This window comes from Dipteris shenzhenensis, chromosome 19, assembly GCF_047967505.1.
Source record: "Dipteris shenzhenensis isolate YYH24624 ecotype China chromosome 19, Dip_SZ_1.0, whole genome shotgun sequence".
Lineage (NCBI taxonomy): Eukaryota > Viridiplantae > Streptophyta > Polypodiopsida > Gleicheniales > Dipteridaceae > Dipteris > Dipteris shenzhenensis.
This window is the reverse complement of record NC_141614.1, coordinates 12,614,637-12,630,934: the sequence shown is the minus strand read 5'-3', so window position 1 is coordinate 12,630,934 and position 16,298 is coordinate 12,614,637. Positions and strand designations below refer to the sequence as shown.

At 41.6% G+C, this 16,298-nt stretch overlaps 1 protein-coding gene across 1 annotated transcript; it reads left to right on the top strand.

The window, feature by feature from the left end:
* The first annotated feature begins 14,477 nt into the window (after window positions 1-14,477).
* LOC147890098 (uncharacterized) lies at window positions 14,478-15,395 on the top strand. Its single transcript, XM_087390207.1, has 3 exons — window positions 14,478-14,627; window positions 14,819-15,070; window positions 15,225-15,395. Exons 1-3 carry the CDS (start codon window positions 14,478-14,480, stop codon window positions 15,393-15,395), a joined length of 573 nt encoding a protein of 190 aa, XP_087246333.1.
* The last annotated feature ends 903 nt before the right edge of the window (window positions 15,396-16,298 follow it).

The following is a 16,298-nucleotide window of genomic DNA, read 5'->3' as shown; positions in this document are numbered from 1 at the left end:
ATCAGCCTCTCTATAGCAAGCATCTCCCAGCTCTAAGGCCACCAGTCTGATGGACAATGGTAGACCTCTTCACACACTCAAATTACACACTGCTTGCTTGACTCTACTGACTTGTATGCCCATAGTAACTCCTCCTTCTATTGGGGGTCCTCTTCATCCTAGTCTTTGCGCTCTATACATCCTCACACCTCTATTATGTCCTACCAAAAGCAACCTACATCATGAGCTTGATAAGTAACTCAAAGGAGTAGGAAAAACAATAGCCACGGAAATTAATATTCAACGTCTCTACCAAATCCAAGTAATACACCCACCACTGAAGCATGTCCTCCTTGCAGCTATTTTTCTTCTTCTTCTCTGGGTCTATTTCTGAGAGGATGCCATCCGGCATCCTTTTCAGACAGAATAAAAGCATTCCAAAGTTATTTGGGTATGCCATACATTCATCGTAGGTGGATGGATGCATAGAGTTTGGATCGGTGTACAGAGTTTTGGGCCTAGATTTTATAATGGGCTCTTAGTTGTGTTTGCACTACACTTGAATAGGGAGAGAGTTCATTGAGGCCGACCTTCTCAATCGTCAGTCTCATGTTAGTTTGGTAATCAAAATCTTTGAGTTCATTGAGCCTCTTTCGTCTCACATTAGTTGTCTAATCAAAATCTTTCGTCTCACATTAGTTGACTAATCAAAATCTTTTAGTCTCACATTAGTGATCTAATTGAAATCTTTCATCTCACATTACTTTCCAAATTGAAATCTTTCATCTAATTATTATCACCGCCGTGGTGTGGATCAAAGGAACTATCTACTCACATAGCTGAGAAAACATTGCCCAAGTAAACTCTGAAGAAGATTAGCAATTCAATAGATAACATACAGATTACATCTCAAAGACTCCTTTCCTTCATATTACATCTCAAGGACTCCTTGTTGAGCTCCCTGATTGCAGGCTCGGCCCTCCTTGCTCCTTTCTAGAATGGGGCTAGTTCCTTCCCTTCATGCCGCTTTCTCTTTCCTTGTTTTGAGCTTCCTGGTTGTAGGCTAGGCCCTTCTTGCTCCTTTCCTGAAGGGGCCTATTTTGTCCCTTTAGTCTCTTTTTCCTCGCAGTCAGCTTGGTCTTGGCCTTCTTCAATTTGAGTTCCTTGTCTTTTTTAGCTTTTGCCCAAATGGCAAAATGAGCTACAGCATCTACTTTCTCATTGTAGATAGCTGTAGGTAGGCAGGCAGGCACATTTGATCTGTCCATGACCTGGGAATGGCAAATCAAATTCTCTACAGCTAGATTTTGTATGCACAAACACCCCAAAGCAGAAAATGTGCACAGGGTGGTAGCATGCATGCCATCGAATACAACCATCATCTATGATGGGGGTATGGCACATTGTGCATTTCGGACCCTGTTGCATAGTAGGATAGGCATCCAATTTAACTATTGTGGCCATCAATACCACAGTCTTACTCTGTACATTACGAAGTTGCTTCTTGATTCCTTCCTCCCTCATCCTAAGGCTGTGGATGTTCTCCTTCATCTCCTCCACTTTTTACTCACTCTGTGCAACAGCGTCATCTGAATCCCTCAACATCTATTGAAGCTGGTTAAATTTCTCAAAAACATCTTCATGGGCCGTTTCCAAGACTTCCACTCTAGTTTGAAAATCTCTTAGGACGACGGACTACTTTTCATAACTGTCAAAAGCCACAACAAGCTCTTGCACAACCCTATCGTAATCTTCTTGCAGGGTCTTATAGCTTACTCTTTGGACTTCCAACAGTGTTTCAAAAAAATAATTTTCACCATGGCTGCTACAACTTGCTCCACCGTGGCTACTACAACTTGCTCCACCGTGGCTACTCTCTGTATCCTTTCTAGCTTGGAGAGCTGCCTCATTGTCTTATCCACCTCGACTGCACTCTCTCCATCCTTCCTGGCCTTGAATCTCTCTCGTAGTTCCTGCATCACCTTTCTAATTTCTTCATTCTCCCTTTTCATCTTCTCCATCATCTGGTCTTTTTCAATGTTCAATGCATTTTGCACCTTGCAGAGCTGTTTGTAAAGACCCTCCTTTTTGGCTCTCTAATCTTCAACCTCCTTTCGCATCTTTTCTAGCTCCTTGTCTGCCATGTCCCCGTCACTTCTTACTTCTTTGAGCCTATCTCGGAGTTCCTTCATGCACTTCTCTGCTTCTTCTCTTCTTTGCCTTTCCATGTCAACCATTTTGGTAGCAGCCTCAGCTTGCTCTTGTGCCTCCTCTACGTTGGCTTTTGCACCTTCCCTGAGACTTTTCTCAAGTTGCATTGCCTTTCTTGCATCGGTGGCTTTCTCTTGTAGAAAAGTCATCTTCTGAGACATCTGCTTATCGTATTGCTCAAAAATCCCTTTGAGGGTAGATTCCATCAGGTGTATTGCAACTCCAGTGGACTAAGATGACAATTGGGATTTTCCATTCATGCAATTCTTTAGGTTGGTTAACACTCTTCGAGGTCGCCCATGAGAAAGCTATGCTTGAACCTATCAAAACTTTATGGTTCCTCTCGTATCAAGAAAGAAGTGAATGGTCTTCTTCAACACATCTTGGAGGTCTGTTGGCAAGCTCGAAATATTGACTCCACCATCTTTACTAATCTAAGCGTTGGGGTATACATCTAGAATATCATGTCTCTTCCACTGCTTCTTGAAAAAATGTGCTTGCAAACTGCCTTTAATCATGTTTTCATTGATGGTAATCTTCTAGCCTTGACAAACTAGTTGCCCCTCCTTCACGTTCACCTCTTGTTCCAACCTGGTGAAGTTTTAGAGCATCAAAATTGGGCTATTGAAGAGCGAGAGAGGAGCTCCCATATGTCACAATTTCAAGACCAGGGGAGGAGGATCTTTCACACTATAATGTAGAGGGGGAGGAAAGATTCTGTGAGAAGCTCCCAGATTGTGTAGGGTCCATTACGAGAGGGGATAGAAGTTGCAGGAAAAGTGCAAGGGAGACAGAAATGGCCGAGAGGGATAGAAGATAAAACAGTGAAGGAAATGGAATAGTGGAGGCTTGAGTTTGCAATCCGATTGCAAGGGAGAAAGAAATGGTTGAGAGGGATAAAAGATGAAACAATGAAGGAAATGGAATAGTGGAGGCTTGAGTTTGTAATCTGTTGCATGGGAGAACGAAACGGTCGAGAGGGATAGAAGACGAAACAATTAAGGGAATGGAATAGCAATTTGTAGCCCGACTACACTATCAAGGTGAGAGCCACCATGGTGGTTGTAGCCCGACTACACTGTCAAGGTGAAAGCCACTGCAGTGGTTCGCCCGAATTTTGATTAATTTAAGGCGGCAATACTGACTTGTATGGTAATGAGTGATTAGAGGTGGTGGCATCTAAGATTCCCAGCCATATCTCTAGTGGTGGCTAAGACCCACCAGGCTGGCAGTTAATTACCAGCCACCGCAGTGGCCCACAATTACTCACCTTCCAGCTACCACCACCGGGCTTACATGCATGATTACTATGAGTGCAGTAAATTACCAGTCACCAAGCTTGCATGCTCATGAGAGTACTAGAGTGCATGGTAATGAAGGCTTAGAGGTGACTAGGCTTCATGATTTATTTTTGTGGGAATTACTGCCTGGTGGTGGTGGCTGTCATCAGCCATGTCTGTCGTGGGTATGATTCCACCGGGTTGGCAGTTAAAATTACCAACCATCGCTCACCCACCATCGGGCTTAAGCATGCATGATCACTATGAGTGCAGTAAAAATTACCAGTCACCAAGCTCGCATGCTAAGTAGAGTACTAGAGTGCATGCTAATGAGTGATTACATCCATTTTTGTCGTGGCTATGATTCCACCGGGCTGGCAGTTAAAATTACCAATCACCACTCACCCACCATTGGGCTTAAGCATTCATGATCACTATGAGTGCAGTAAAAATTACCAGTCATCGGGCTTGCATGCTCGATAGAGAACTAGAGTGCATGGTATTGAGTGACTAGAGCTTCATGAATTACTGCCTGGTGGTGGTGGATCTCCTCAACCATGTCTGTTGTGGCTAAGGTGCCACCGAGTTGGCAGTTAATTACCAGCCACCAAAGTGGCTTGCTCATCCACCACATGGCGTCTTCTTCATGATTACCAGCCCATCTGGGATGGTGCCTAAGATTCCACCGTGGTGGCTTGCAATTAATATGGATGGAACCCTGGGCTCCATCCACCACGATGGCTCAAACTTTATAATATATATAAGATCCATGGCATTTGGCATTTTACTACGTTGCTCTCATTCGCCCCTGCTCTGCTACTTTGCTCCATAGCCCTCCTCTAGCTCTTTTTCGCCCCTACTCTACTTTGCTCCATGCTCCCTTCTCCAACTCTCGTCACTCACTTGCTCCCCTGCTCATCTGCTGCTCACCCACTCATCTTCACCATGCGTACTACCACCCCCCCTCGATGCTCTGTGATCCCAATGTTATCTACCTTCTCATATAAGGTGATTGAGTTGCACTCACCTAGAGTGGAAATGCTAGCACTAGTGACCCTTCGTTCCCACAGTCGATCCCCCCCACATCTTCAAGTCACCATCTTAGATGACATGCTCACAAAGGGCCTCTTTATGGCTGTGTTGTATGGGTTCCCACTACACGTTGACGAAGGCCTCACTATTTTTAGAGCAGAGCACTCTCGACTTGTTGAGGGGGCTGTAATCTGAGTCCTGGCAATGTGCATCATCTTCAGCCTCTCCATCGTATCCTCCTTTGGCTCCCTAAAATTTTTTAATGCAACAAGCTAGACTGGCGGAAAACTGAGTTGTACAAATTCCCTCTTGCTCAGATGAGGACTCTCAGCAATGGCTGGATGTAATCTTTTGGCCTCTAAGGCTCTCAACGATCTTTTGGCTCACCAGATGTAATGTTTTGGTCTCTAAGCCTCTCAATAATTGTTGATTTTTTATTATATTTATGTAATCTCTTTTTGTTCAATTTGAGGCTCTCAGTATGCACTATTGTTAACTTTTATATTTGAATGGTTATGATCACTACCTATAATCTTTTGACCTTTAAGGCTCTTAGCAATTGCTGAGTTTTTATAAATGTAAGATCCTATGTTCAATTTTTGCTCGGTATAAGTTGTTAATTTTTATATCACCTATTATTGGACGTACATGTACATTGTAATCTCTTTTGCTCAATTTTCACTCGATAAATTGTACTTTTGCCCTCATTTATATTTAGTACAATGAGGACTAAAAAGCCAGGAAAGAAGGACTATGATTTCCTTGGTTTATGGCCAAAATAGTGCTAAAATAACTCCAACGACCCATCGTTGTGGTTGCATGGAGATACATTTAGAAAAATACACTTAAAGTTTGAAATTGGCGATATGGCCCCTGAGGGGTCCCTCTAGGGGCAAGGGCCATATCGACATGCATTATACAATATCCAGGATGCCACTAGACAAAAATGGCATGTCGATATGGACCTTGCTCCTAAAGGGGACCCCTCAAGGGACATATCGTCAATTGCATTTTGCTTGGTTGCACTTTTTCCTTAGTACACAAATATATAACTCCAAGAACCAACGCGGTGGTTGTCATAGATCTCCTTCTATTTACCAGTGCGCTGGTTGTCAAAAACCTCCTCCTGTAATACATAAAAATAGGTAACGGAGCTTTAACTCCAAGAACCAGCGTGGTGGTCTCTCCTAGACAACCTTGAATTCTGGACAATGACAGGTTGTCAGGCCAGAGACTGTGCTGAGGCAATGCTTAGAATGATAGATTGCGTCTCATTATTAAGCCCAAAACCAGCATGGTGGTTTCTCCAAGCCCACCTATGATTTGCATGGGCTGCGAGCAAAGATGCGACAAAAGGTTGCACGATGACAGGTGGTCAAGCCAGAGACATGCTCCGGTGGTGTTCAAAATGATAGATTGTGTCTCATTATTACGCCAAGAACCAACGTGGTGGTCTCTCAAGCCAACCTTCAATTTTAATGATCCGCATGGGTGCGATGCCCAATGACAGGTGGCAAAGCTACGGCAAAAGGCTGCGCGATGATAAGTGATCAGGCAGCTTAGGCTAGAGATTGCACTACGCAAAGCAGTGTAGAGATGCCGTGTGTGTCAAGCTATGTGATGTTCAGAACAAATAGATTGCATCTCATTATTATGCCAGTGCACCTTCATGATGTCGGGAAAATTTTTGACGAGAGTGTCGGTCCACACAAAATTCAAATATTCACCCAAAAGCGCATCACGTCACCCCAAAATGGCCCCGAAAATAGTTTTGCGATTGGCTACACCCAAGCAAATGTTGACCTAGCAACTAACCATATATTTTTTAAGCAAAAAATATAAATCAATCACAACTCCTAGCAGATATGCAACAACACTTCTATTCAAGATTTTTGCAAATGCGACTTTGGCATGAGGTTGGGTGGGCATCAAAGGAGAGCTTGCGCTGAGGCATGAGAGGCATGAGGATAGCTAGGAGGCCGATGATGATGATCATAGTAGTCCTCCCTTCTCCCCTTTCCCTCATGAGCTTGAGCCACCACTATCTGCTGATCCAGCCATCGACGATATCCCTACCCACTTTGATCTCTTTCCCCTTCCAGCAGCTATGGCGCCCCCTCAGTAGCACCATCAGCTTTAACCCGACTACATTCAGTCCTTGTTCTTCTCCATCATCTGCACCCGTATCCTCCCTATCTCCTCCATCTCCTTGTTGCCTCCCCCCTGCTTGCCGCCCTCAAATGCTACTACCATTTCCTCCTTCCTTGCCCTTCTTGGCCCCATTGCCTCGTAGCTAATTCCACCCAGTTTCGCTATTTCAACAACACATGATATCGACAGACGCAAATCCCTTCCCCTCCTCCAGCCCATCTTCGACTGCAAATCTTACCGTAAGTCATTCCCTCTGCACGGCACCCTTCGACCTCCATGACATCCACATGCTGCACCTACAGATCATGCTACTGCACCTCGACAGCACAACATTGTTGGTCCAGAGAAGCTTAATCAAGCTTTAGTGTATCGTGAGGCATGAGGCATGAGAGGTGTGAGAGGTGTGTGAGGATAGGCGATGTGAGAGGTGGCGGCACTAAGGCGTGAGATGAGAAAGAGGGAGGGAAGCGATTAGGGTAGGGAGGGACACAAGAGATTAGGATAAATTCCCTAGATGACTAAAAATAGAAAGACGCCCCTTTTTGTTTTCAAATCCTGCTCCCCCCCCTCCCGCCCTTTAAATTTTCTTACCCCCCCCTTAAATTATCCCCCCCATCCCCTATAAATTATCCCCCCCTTAAAATCTCCCAATCCTTTAAAGTTAATCAATTTAACACCTTTTAAAATTAATCTTTACCTCCCTCCTCTTTCCCTCCCACCCTAAAATCTTAGCTCTCCTAATATTACAAATTTAGGTTTAGTCTTTGCATTGTTTTTTAATTAGATCCTCTAAATTTAAACTTTGCTACCTTTTAAAAATGTAGCGATACACCAACCCTTTCAATTTCAAACCTTTAACATTTTCGTTTAACCCTTTTTATTTATAGGTTATGTGATTTTCCCCACTTAAACTTAATCCTTTTAATTTACGTTATAGATTTAGGTCTTTCTCTAGTTTTAAATTAAACCCTTTTTTATTTATAGATCACAAATTTCTCCTCTCCCCTTTGTGATGAGACCCTTCTAATGCACAAGTGATCACCAACATATATGAAGTCCAAATCAACCTTAGTTCGATTCTAAAACTCAAATCATAATTTGAATGTGTTGGTGTATCTGTGAGTAATCATCACAAATTGTCCCAAGGTCAATTTGCAAAGACTAGCAATTTTGTTGAACACCCTATGTTATCAACTATCAAATCAACCCAAGGTCAATTTGTAGGATGTTTGGGTGTGTCTTACAATTTGTGTGTGTGTGTGTGTGTGTGTGTGTGTGTGTGTGTGTGCGTGCGTGCATGCGTGCGTGTGTGCATGCGTGTGTGTGTGTGTGTGTATGTGTGTGTGTGTGTGTGTGCGTGTGTGTGTGAATGTGATCATCAAATTGACCTAAGGTCGATTTAAAAGCTTGGCCATTGTGTTCAACATCCTATGCTATCACTTCTCAAATCAACCCAAGGTCGATTTGATGAGTGTGTGGATGAGTCTTAGAATGTGTTTGTGTGTCTAAGAGTTTGTGTGTGTGTGTTTGACATGTGTGTTTGTGTGTGTGTGTGAGATCATCAAATTGACCTAAGGTCGATTTAAAAGCTTGGCCATTGTGTTCAACATCCTATGCTATCACTTCTCAAATCAACCCAAGGTCAATTTGATGAGTGTGTGGGTGAGTCTTATAATGTGTTTATGTGTGTGTGTGTGTGTGTAAAGTCTAAGAGTTTGTGTGTGTGTGTGTGTGTGTGTGTGTGACTCTGATCATCAAATTGACCTATGCTCGATTTAAAAGCTTGGACATTGTGTTCAACATCCTATGCTACCACTTCTCAAATCAACCTTGGAGGTCGACTTGATGCGTGTGTGGATATTCTTAGAATGTGTTTATGTGTCTAAGAGTTTGTGTGTGTGTGTGTGTGTGTGTGTGTGTGTGTGTGTGATCATCAAATTGACCTAAGGTCGAATTAAAAGCTTGGCCATTGTGTTCAACATCCTATGCTATCACTTCTCAAATCAACCCAAGGTCAATTTGATGAGTGTGTGGGTGAGTCTTAGAATGTGTTTATGTGTGTGTAATGTCTAAGAGTTTGTGTGTGTGACTGTGATCATCAAATTGACCTGAGGTTGATTTCAAATCCTGGCCATTGTGTTCAACATCTTATGATATCACTTCTCAAATCGACCCAAGGTTGATTTTATGTGTGTGGCTGTCATAGAATGTGTTTATGTGTGTGTGTAATGTCTAAGAGTTTGTGTGTGTATGTGTGTGTGTGTGTGTGCACGTGTGCGCGCGCACGCGTGTGTGTGTGTGTATGTGTGTGTGTGTGTGTGTGTGTGTGTGTGTGTGTGTGTGTGTGTGTGTGTGTGTGTGTGTGTGTGTGTGTGTGTGTGTGTGTGTGTGTGTATGTGTGTGTGTGTGTGTGTGTGTGTGTGTGTGTGTGAGAGAGAGAGAGAGAGAGAGGCCAATTGATCACCAACATCCATATATTGTAAATTGACCTAAGATCGATTTGAAAACTTAAAACATAATATGATTGTGTTTGTGTGTGTGAGTGATTAGTAAATACTAAGCATGGCCTTTGTGTTCAACAAACAATGATACCACTTTTCAAATCAACCCAAGGTCGATTTGAAGTGTGTGTGGGTGTGCTTTAGAACCTATCAGGGGGGGGGGGGGTGTGTGTGTGCGCGTGTGTGTGGGTGGGTGGGTGGGCTTTAGAACCTATTTGTGTGTGTGTGTGTGTGTGTGTGTGTGTGTGTGTGTGTGTGGGTGTGCCTTAGAACTTGTTGGGGTGTGTGTGTGTGTGTGTGTGTGTATGTGTGTGTGTGTGTGTGTGTGTGTGTGTGTGTGTGTGTGTGCCTTAGAACTTGTTGGGGTGTGTGCGTGTGTGTGTGTGGGTAGGTGTGTGTGCGTCTGTGTGATCGTGAATACAAGTACAAATTGACCTAAGGTCAATTTGACAACTCAAAACATAACATGAATCTATTTGTGTTTATGTGAGTGATCATCAAACCGACCCAAGGTCGATTTTCAAGCTTGGCCAACATAGAGAGAGAGAGAGAGAGAGAGAGAGAGAGAGCACCAATATTGCTGAAGTAAAAATCGACCTAAGTTTGATTTGCAAATTGACCTTGCGACAATTTCAAAAGTATGAACACATGATCTTCATATATCAAACACATAGATTAGTCAAATTCACACGCTATGAACTACAAATTGACCCAAGGTTGATTTGAAACCTCCACTAGAGAGTATTGAGGAGACCCCTTTTGCCCTAAAGTTGGAACACACACACACACACACACAGGGGGGTGCGTGGGGGGGAGTAGATAGAGAGATTTAAAAATTAAATTGTCAATTACAGGCATGGCTAAATATGAGCCAGAATGCAAATTTGTTCTACTAAGGACGAATTGAAGGTAGTAGAGAGGACAATTATTTCAGTTGTTCCAAATGGTTCTTGCCACTTTCAACCACTAGGGAATGGGGTGGTATCAGTTTCTATTGATGTTTGTTACATGGATGTTGATGTTAAGCTTCTGTACCCTAACATGGGTGCATTTAATGTTAAAGAGACACTTGGTAGTATTGTGCATTGGCACTCAAATGCAATGCAACCCTTATCAGAGGCAACCTCAAGCACTAGTATACATATGCCAAATGTTGTACTTGAGCAACTCACACAACCCTCAAGTTCATGGCCATGTACGTTCTCATTAGGATTTGATTATGTGCCTTGTCATAATTGGCTAGCTTCAATGGCTGATTTTTTAAAATCTTTCTTGTTTAAGAAACTATGCAAGGAGAGGAAGAGAATATGAAAAGTAGAGATGATTGGGTGGAGAGAAAAGTATTCTTATGGTCACAACATTTGGAAACAAAGTTGGGGGAGGGTCACATACTTCTTGTGCATCCATATGAAGCAATCGATTCTAAAGAGTTAGGGGATGATCACCTTGGGATAGCCACTTCTCAAGCGTCTACGCTAGATGGAACCAGTAATCAATCTTTTATAGAGGATGGTCTTCTGGTGAAGTTGCTAAAATGGCCAATTGAAGAACTTACATTCGAGGATGGGAGTAAGTTGTTACTAAGAGATCCAACTGAAAATGAGGAAAATATTGCTCATTTCTTTCTCTTTATTGATGACCTACATGCAAAAAAACATCTAAAAAAGAAATGGCCATATAAAATGATAAATAGGAAATGACACAAAAAGAATGAAATTAAAACTAGGTTGTCCATGAAGACTATCCCTAGGGCTATCCAAAGGGTTGCAAGTATTGATTGTTGTAAAAGGCATTTTTGTCAAGTTGCTGATTAGGAAATGGTATTGAATGTCTGACAAGAATATTGGGGCCAATCTTTTTCTGATCATGTGAATCACATTTACAGCAACCTGAAAACATCTGAGAGGGTTGGGAGCCATACTAATGGATTGACATTCTTCATAGGAAATACGAATGTTTGTTGCAAGGCTTGGTACATGATACAGGGAATTCCAAAGGCAACTTTCTATAGGTATAAGAAGCAATATGATCTTGGAGTGTTAAAAGCTATGCATGGAAACACTGATATAATTTGAAATCGATTGAGGCATGTGGAGGTTGGAAAAGTTGTGATTCAATAATTTGTTGAGTGTAATGCAGAGAAAATGCCCCATAAAAGTCGCATGACAATGATGACAGGGGAACATAAGACACAAATGGTCATCCCGTCAATGTACAAGCAAGTGGATATTTTGTGATAAGTCAACAAAACAATGGAGGTGTTAATGTACAAGCCTTTTTCAAAGTCAACATTTAGCAGGTTATGGAACACAATATTCAAACAAGTTAGTCTATCAAAAACAAGTACATTCTCCAAGTGTGACATTTTGCTCTACACTTAAGCTGAAGCTAGAAAGAACAAAGATAGAAAGTGAGAGGGAAAAGCTACTACTCAAGAGATGAGCACATAGTTTGCAACAAAAGTCTTGCAAAAGCCTATATTATGCATGGAGGTTGTATGAATCTTTGCATCATTCATGATAAGATGGATCAAATGAAGACTTGCATTCCAAGGCTACAACCTATACCAAAATCATTGAATCATATAATGCGATTTCCTGTAGCCTTAATACGGATGCTTACTCATGGGCAAGGGTAATTGGCATATGGAAACTTCTCTTTGTAGGATTGGAAGAATGATCCTAATTTCACTATTGGTTCATTGTCATTATGTTTGAAAAACCTTGAGAGGCTAGACAAGCAAATGTATGGTGATCTTTCTAATAAGCATGGTACTGGAAAGCAAGATTTATTCTCTGCATCGATGTCAAGTGATGCATTAGATTACCACATGCGGGAAGGTGGACTTTCAAAAGAAGAACAAAATAAATATGACATTGAGGCCACAACAAGTTCATGGGGAACTTCTTCGAGTAGAGAGTACAAGCAACTTCCTTGAGTATTGCTCTTACAAGTAGGCAACTATGGTTCTGAGAATAAAAATAGATACTCGTTTGCATTCTTATCGTTACTTGTTGCACATGGAGTCTTTCAAATGATCCAACTAGGGTCCTTGATGGTGGGGCACACACATGAGGATATCGATGAATTGTTTAGTAGATTCTCAGAGAAACTAAGAACCAACTGTACTTTCACATTTCCTCATTTGATGCGCTCCTTTAATGAATTTCAAAACTCTCGTCCATCTCCGTTTGTAATTCAAGAGGTTCTTGATTTCAAAAGATTTATAAAGGGATATTTGTGTGAAGGAAAAGAAGAATTAGTGGGTCATTCAAAACCATTGCAATTTGGTTTTTTCATGCATGATGGTGATCCAGTGTTCTAGTATATGATGCATCCAAAATCAGGTCAATGGACACCACTAGAAGGTATTCAATTATGGAAATATGATGTAGAAGGTAGAGCAATGTTACCCTCAAGAATTCCTAATGTTGTTCCTCTAAGTACATACTTGAATGATAAAGATGTTAGAATTTTGGGATTCAAGAGTATTGTAGGTCTCATCTTGGTAACAACATAGGTGGGGATTCATATATTGGGAGACATTGATTTCTAGCATGGAGAAGCTCACTCTACAACATGAGGAACTTAGTCATGACTTCTGTCCAAAGAGCCAAAGGAAAAATAGCTTGGATGATGGTGGAGTGGATATAGAAGATGTTGAAACTATGGGTTTGGAAAACCTCGAGGACCATTACTATGGACCTACATGTAATAAGCCAAGAGAAGAGAGATCTAGTAATTGTATGAAGGTGTTTGTGTAGTATTGAATTCATATCCATAGAGGAAGATGAGATGCAGTATAGTATGAGTACGATATGCAAATTGCTAGAACAAAAACTGGCAATATATGGGGGATGAGGACCATTGGGAGCATGTAGATTCAATAGTATGGACTTGGAGCACTGTAAAAATACCAAATAAAAGAAGTAAGGTCAGAATACCACAGAATGCAATCTTGAAACCACAAGAGAATCTTCAAATGGTACAGAACAATCTGAGTAGGAAGGATGGTATGAGTATTGATGATTTCTTAGATGATTTGTGAAAGATAAAGTCTATTTGAGCAAAAGGCCAAAGACAATTTGTAATGATTGGATGATCTATACTTTCTTAATATTCAAATTAATCAATCCACTTTCATGAACGTTTGTTAGACTTAACCTTCGCATTCTACTTTTGTGTACTTATTCATTAGAACTTGGTCTCGTTTTATGAGAGCAATTTTTATAATAATATTATATTTAACAAAAATAAAGATTAATTAGCTTAATTAAAAATTTATCTTAATTAACAATACTTATTTTAATTATCTTGATTTAAAAAAATAATATACAATAAACTTTCTAATCAGCTACGTCAATGAAAATGCTTAGAGCAATATACACATGTGTATGTAGCACATCATGAACATGGAAACTAATCATAAGAGGTTTCAAAAAGGTTAGTAGCATCAAAACCAAATCGACCTCAGCTCATTTGAATGCACACAAATGCCTTTAGCCCAATTCAGTTGGTAAACATTCCAAAATCATGAGAAAACATGCAAAAAGCCACTAACATAAAAGAATCATATGAGGTAATCTCCATTCCCACTTTTCCTAATACGGTCTTGGCACCTCAATAGTGGAAGCATAAGGAGTATGAAGCTGCCAGATGATTCTTTGTTCTGTTCACAATTTTTTACAGACGACAATACTAATTTTCTGGTTGGAACTAAAAGCAATATAGCCATATTTTTAAAGATAGTCAGTGAGTTTGCTGCTTTATTTGATTCGAAAGTAAATAAGGATAAAACTATAGCTCTATGGATAGGGTGGGATGAAAACCCTAAATGGGCAAGTAGGTTTGAGTTCAAGTGGGTCTCGCGAAGGGGCAAGTGATAAGGTACCTCGGTTGTCCTCTTGGAGTTTGAGTCTCTCTAAAAGATAAATTTGATTGGGTAGTCCGAAAATTCAAGAAGAAGTTTGACAGATGGAATGGGAATTCTATATTCCTAGCTGGTAGAATCATCATTGCCAAACACATGTTCGAGTTGATGCTGGTTTATGTTCTCTCGGTTATGCCCTTTTCTAAGGTCAATCTAAATAAGGTGGATATGCTCATATCAAACTTCATGTGGGAAGGGAGGTGGCATGCCATGAAATAGGAGTTATTGACAGTATCTGAAGCGGGGAGGCCGTCTAGTCGACATATTCTCCGTAGCTTCCACGACACATGATAGAACATAGTCAATGGGGCAGTGCTCTCGGGCACCCACATTGTGTCCCCTTGTTAACTTCGCTCGGACATCCTTTGCTTGCACGCTCGATCTCCACATTTAATGGCCTGCCTCTTCGACGCTCAGTTTTGTAACTATGCTGCTTCTCGCCCTTCTTATCCACCTTCCTTTTTCTCTTTCCTTGCTTCCCTCACTAGCAAGCACCAGCTCGCCTGGGACGTGGGCACTGGTAACGGACAGGCCGCCATAGCTGTACGTCTCTCTCTTTCCAGCAGCTTTCACAAATATTTTTGTGGACGTCTGCAGTCATCATATTATGTCGCACTTAATCTATTAACGGATCGGTTGAACTCCGTGCTACATCATCAGACAACGATCAATTGTGTCAATTAGCAAAGGGATCGATCCTCCGGACCGCTTCGACTGACTGGCTATTTTCCCAGGTCGCGGAATATTATGACAAGGTGATCGCAACAGACGTGAGCGAGAAGCAGCTGCGTCTGACACAGAAGCGGCCGAACGTCACCTACCGGCTCACACCTACGACCCTTCCCGAAGAGGAGTTGAGCACGTGGATCGGTGCAGAAGGATCAGTGGATCTGGTGACGATTGCACAGGCCGTGCATTGGTTGGATTTGGATGCCTTCTACTCGCATGTGAAAAGAGTACCGAGAAAGCCAGGCTGCAGGTTCAGTGTATATAGTTTGCCGTACATATGCATTTGGTGGATTCTTCTATGGATGGTGTTCTTTTTTAATTCGAAAAGTTAATGCAGCCATATTGTCCGCCAGAACTTGATGTGGCATTTAACAATTACACGACGCTACCATTCCCATTCGAGCCTGTCAGGGGCAACAACAGCAGCAATACGGAGGAGGGACGGGATCCTTTAGGTTCAACACTACCAGGGAGATGAGAGAGGAGGATTATATCAATTTTCTGAAGACAGCATCAGCTGTGCAAACTGCAAAGAATAAAGGAATCGATCTGTTAAACGAGGAGTTCCAAAAAGCTTTCTGAAATGCATGGGGGAAACCTGCCTCTAAAACTGTTACCTTTCCGATGTTTGTTAGAGGTGGCACTATGCTCCCTTAACAGAAGCACCTCTCTCTCAGGTTGAGTTTAAAGTAAACTTCACAGAGAAGTTCTCAAAGTAGGTAAGTTGAGTGTCTCTATTTGCATATGTTGATAGAGAGCACTTATTTCTGTTGACTTGTGGATATGGCCAAAGGGATCGTTAATAAACAGATCGGATTTCAAGCTTCTTGAGGATAGTTGGATTGTTGGCTTTCCTCCAGTCAATCAGAATGCTTTGGAGTCTACTACAAAAGAGAGCTTCCCCTTAGGTTCAAACCTTCAATATCATGACTAATTCCTTCATGCTTGGAATAGTAAACTTAGTTTGAAGATTTCTTCAGGTGTGTGTGTGTGTGTGTGTGTGTGATAGAGAGAGAGAGATGATGTAGATCCACCTTGGATCCTAACATGCTGTACATGAAGCTCATTTGATGATGTTAGGACTTCATTTGTTTGTGTTTATATTCACAATATGTTCACCCCTATGTTGCTTTATGTAGCCATTGTGAATGACTTTCTTAGTGCATGATCATAAGGTCATAGTATGAGGCATAAGCTAGGTGCCTATAGGGTTACTATATTAATCCAATGGTTTGTTTGTCATAGTAACAAACCCTAGTTAGTAAAGGAGGAGGTTTCAATCCTCATATCCCGATTTGGGAAGCATTGAAAGCAAGGTAAAAAATAAAAGGGGAATATGATTATGGAAGTGTAGGGTGCTGGGCAAATGTTTCAAGGACACAACTGTGGAAGTGTGGGCCATCTTTCCTCAATATTGAGTTACAAATGTTAGCCCATACTACCATTTACAAGGCTCCGATGGGTGTACGTATGTACTTAAAATAC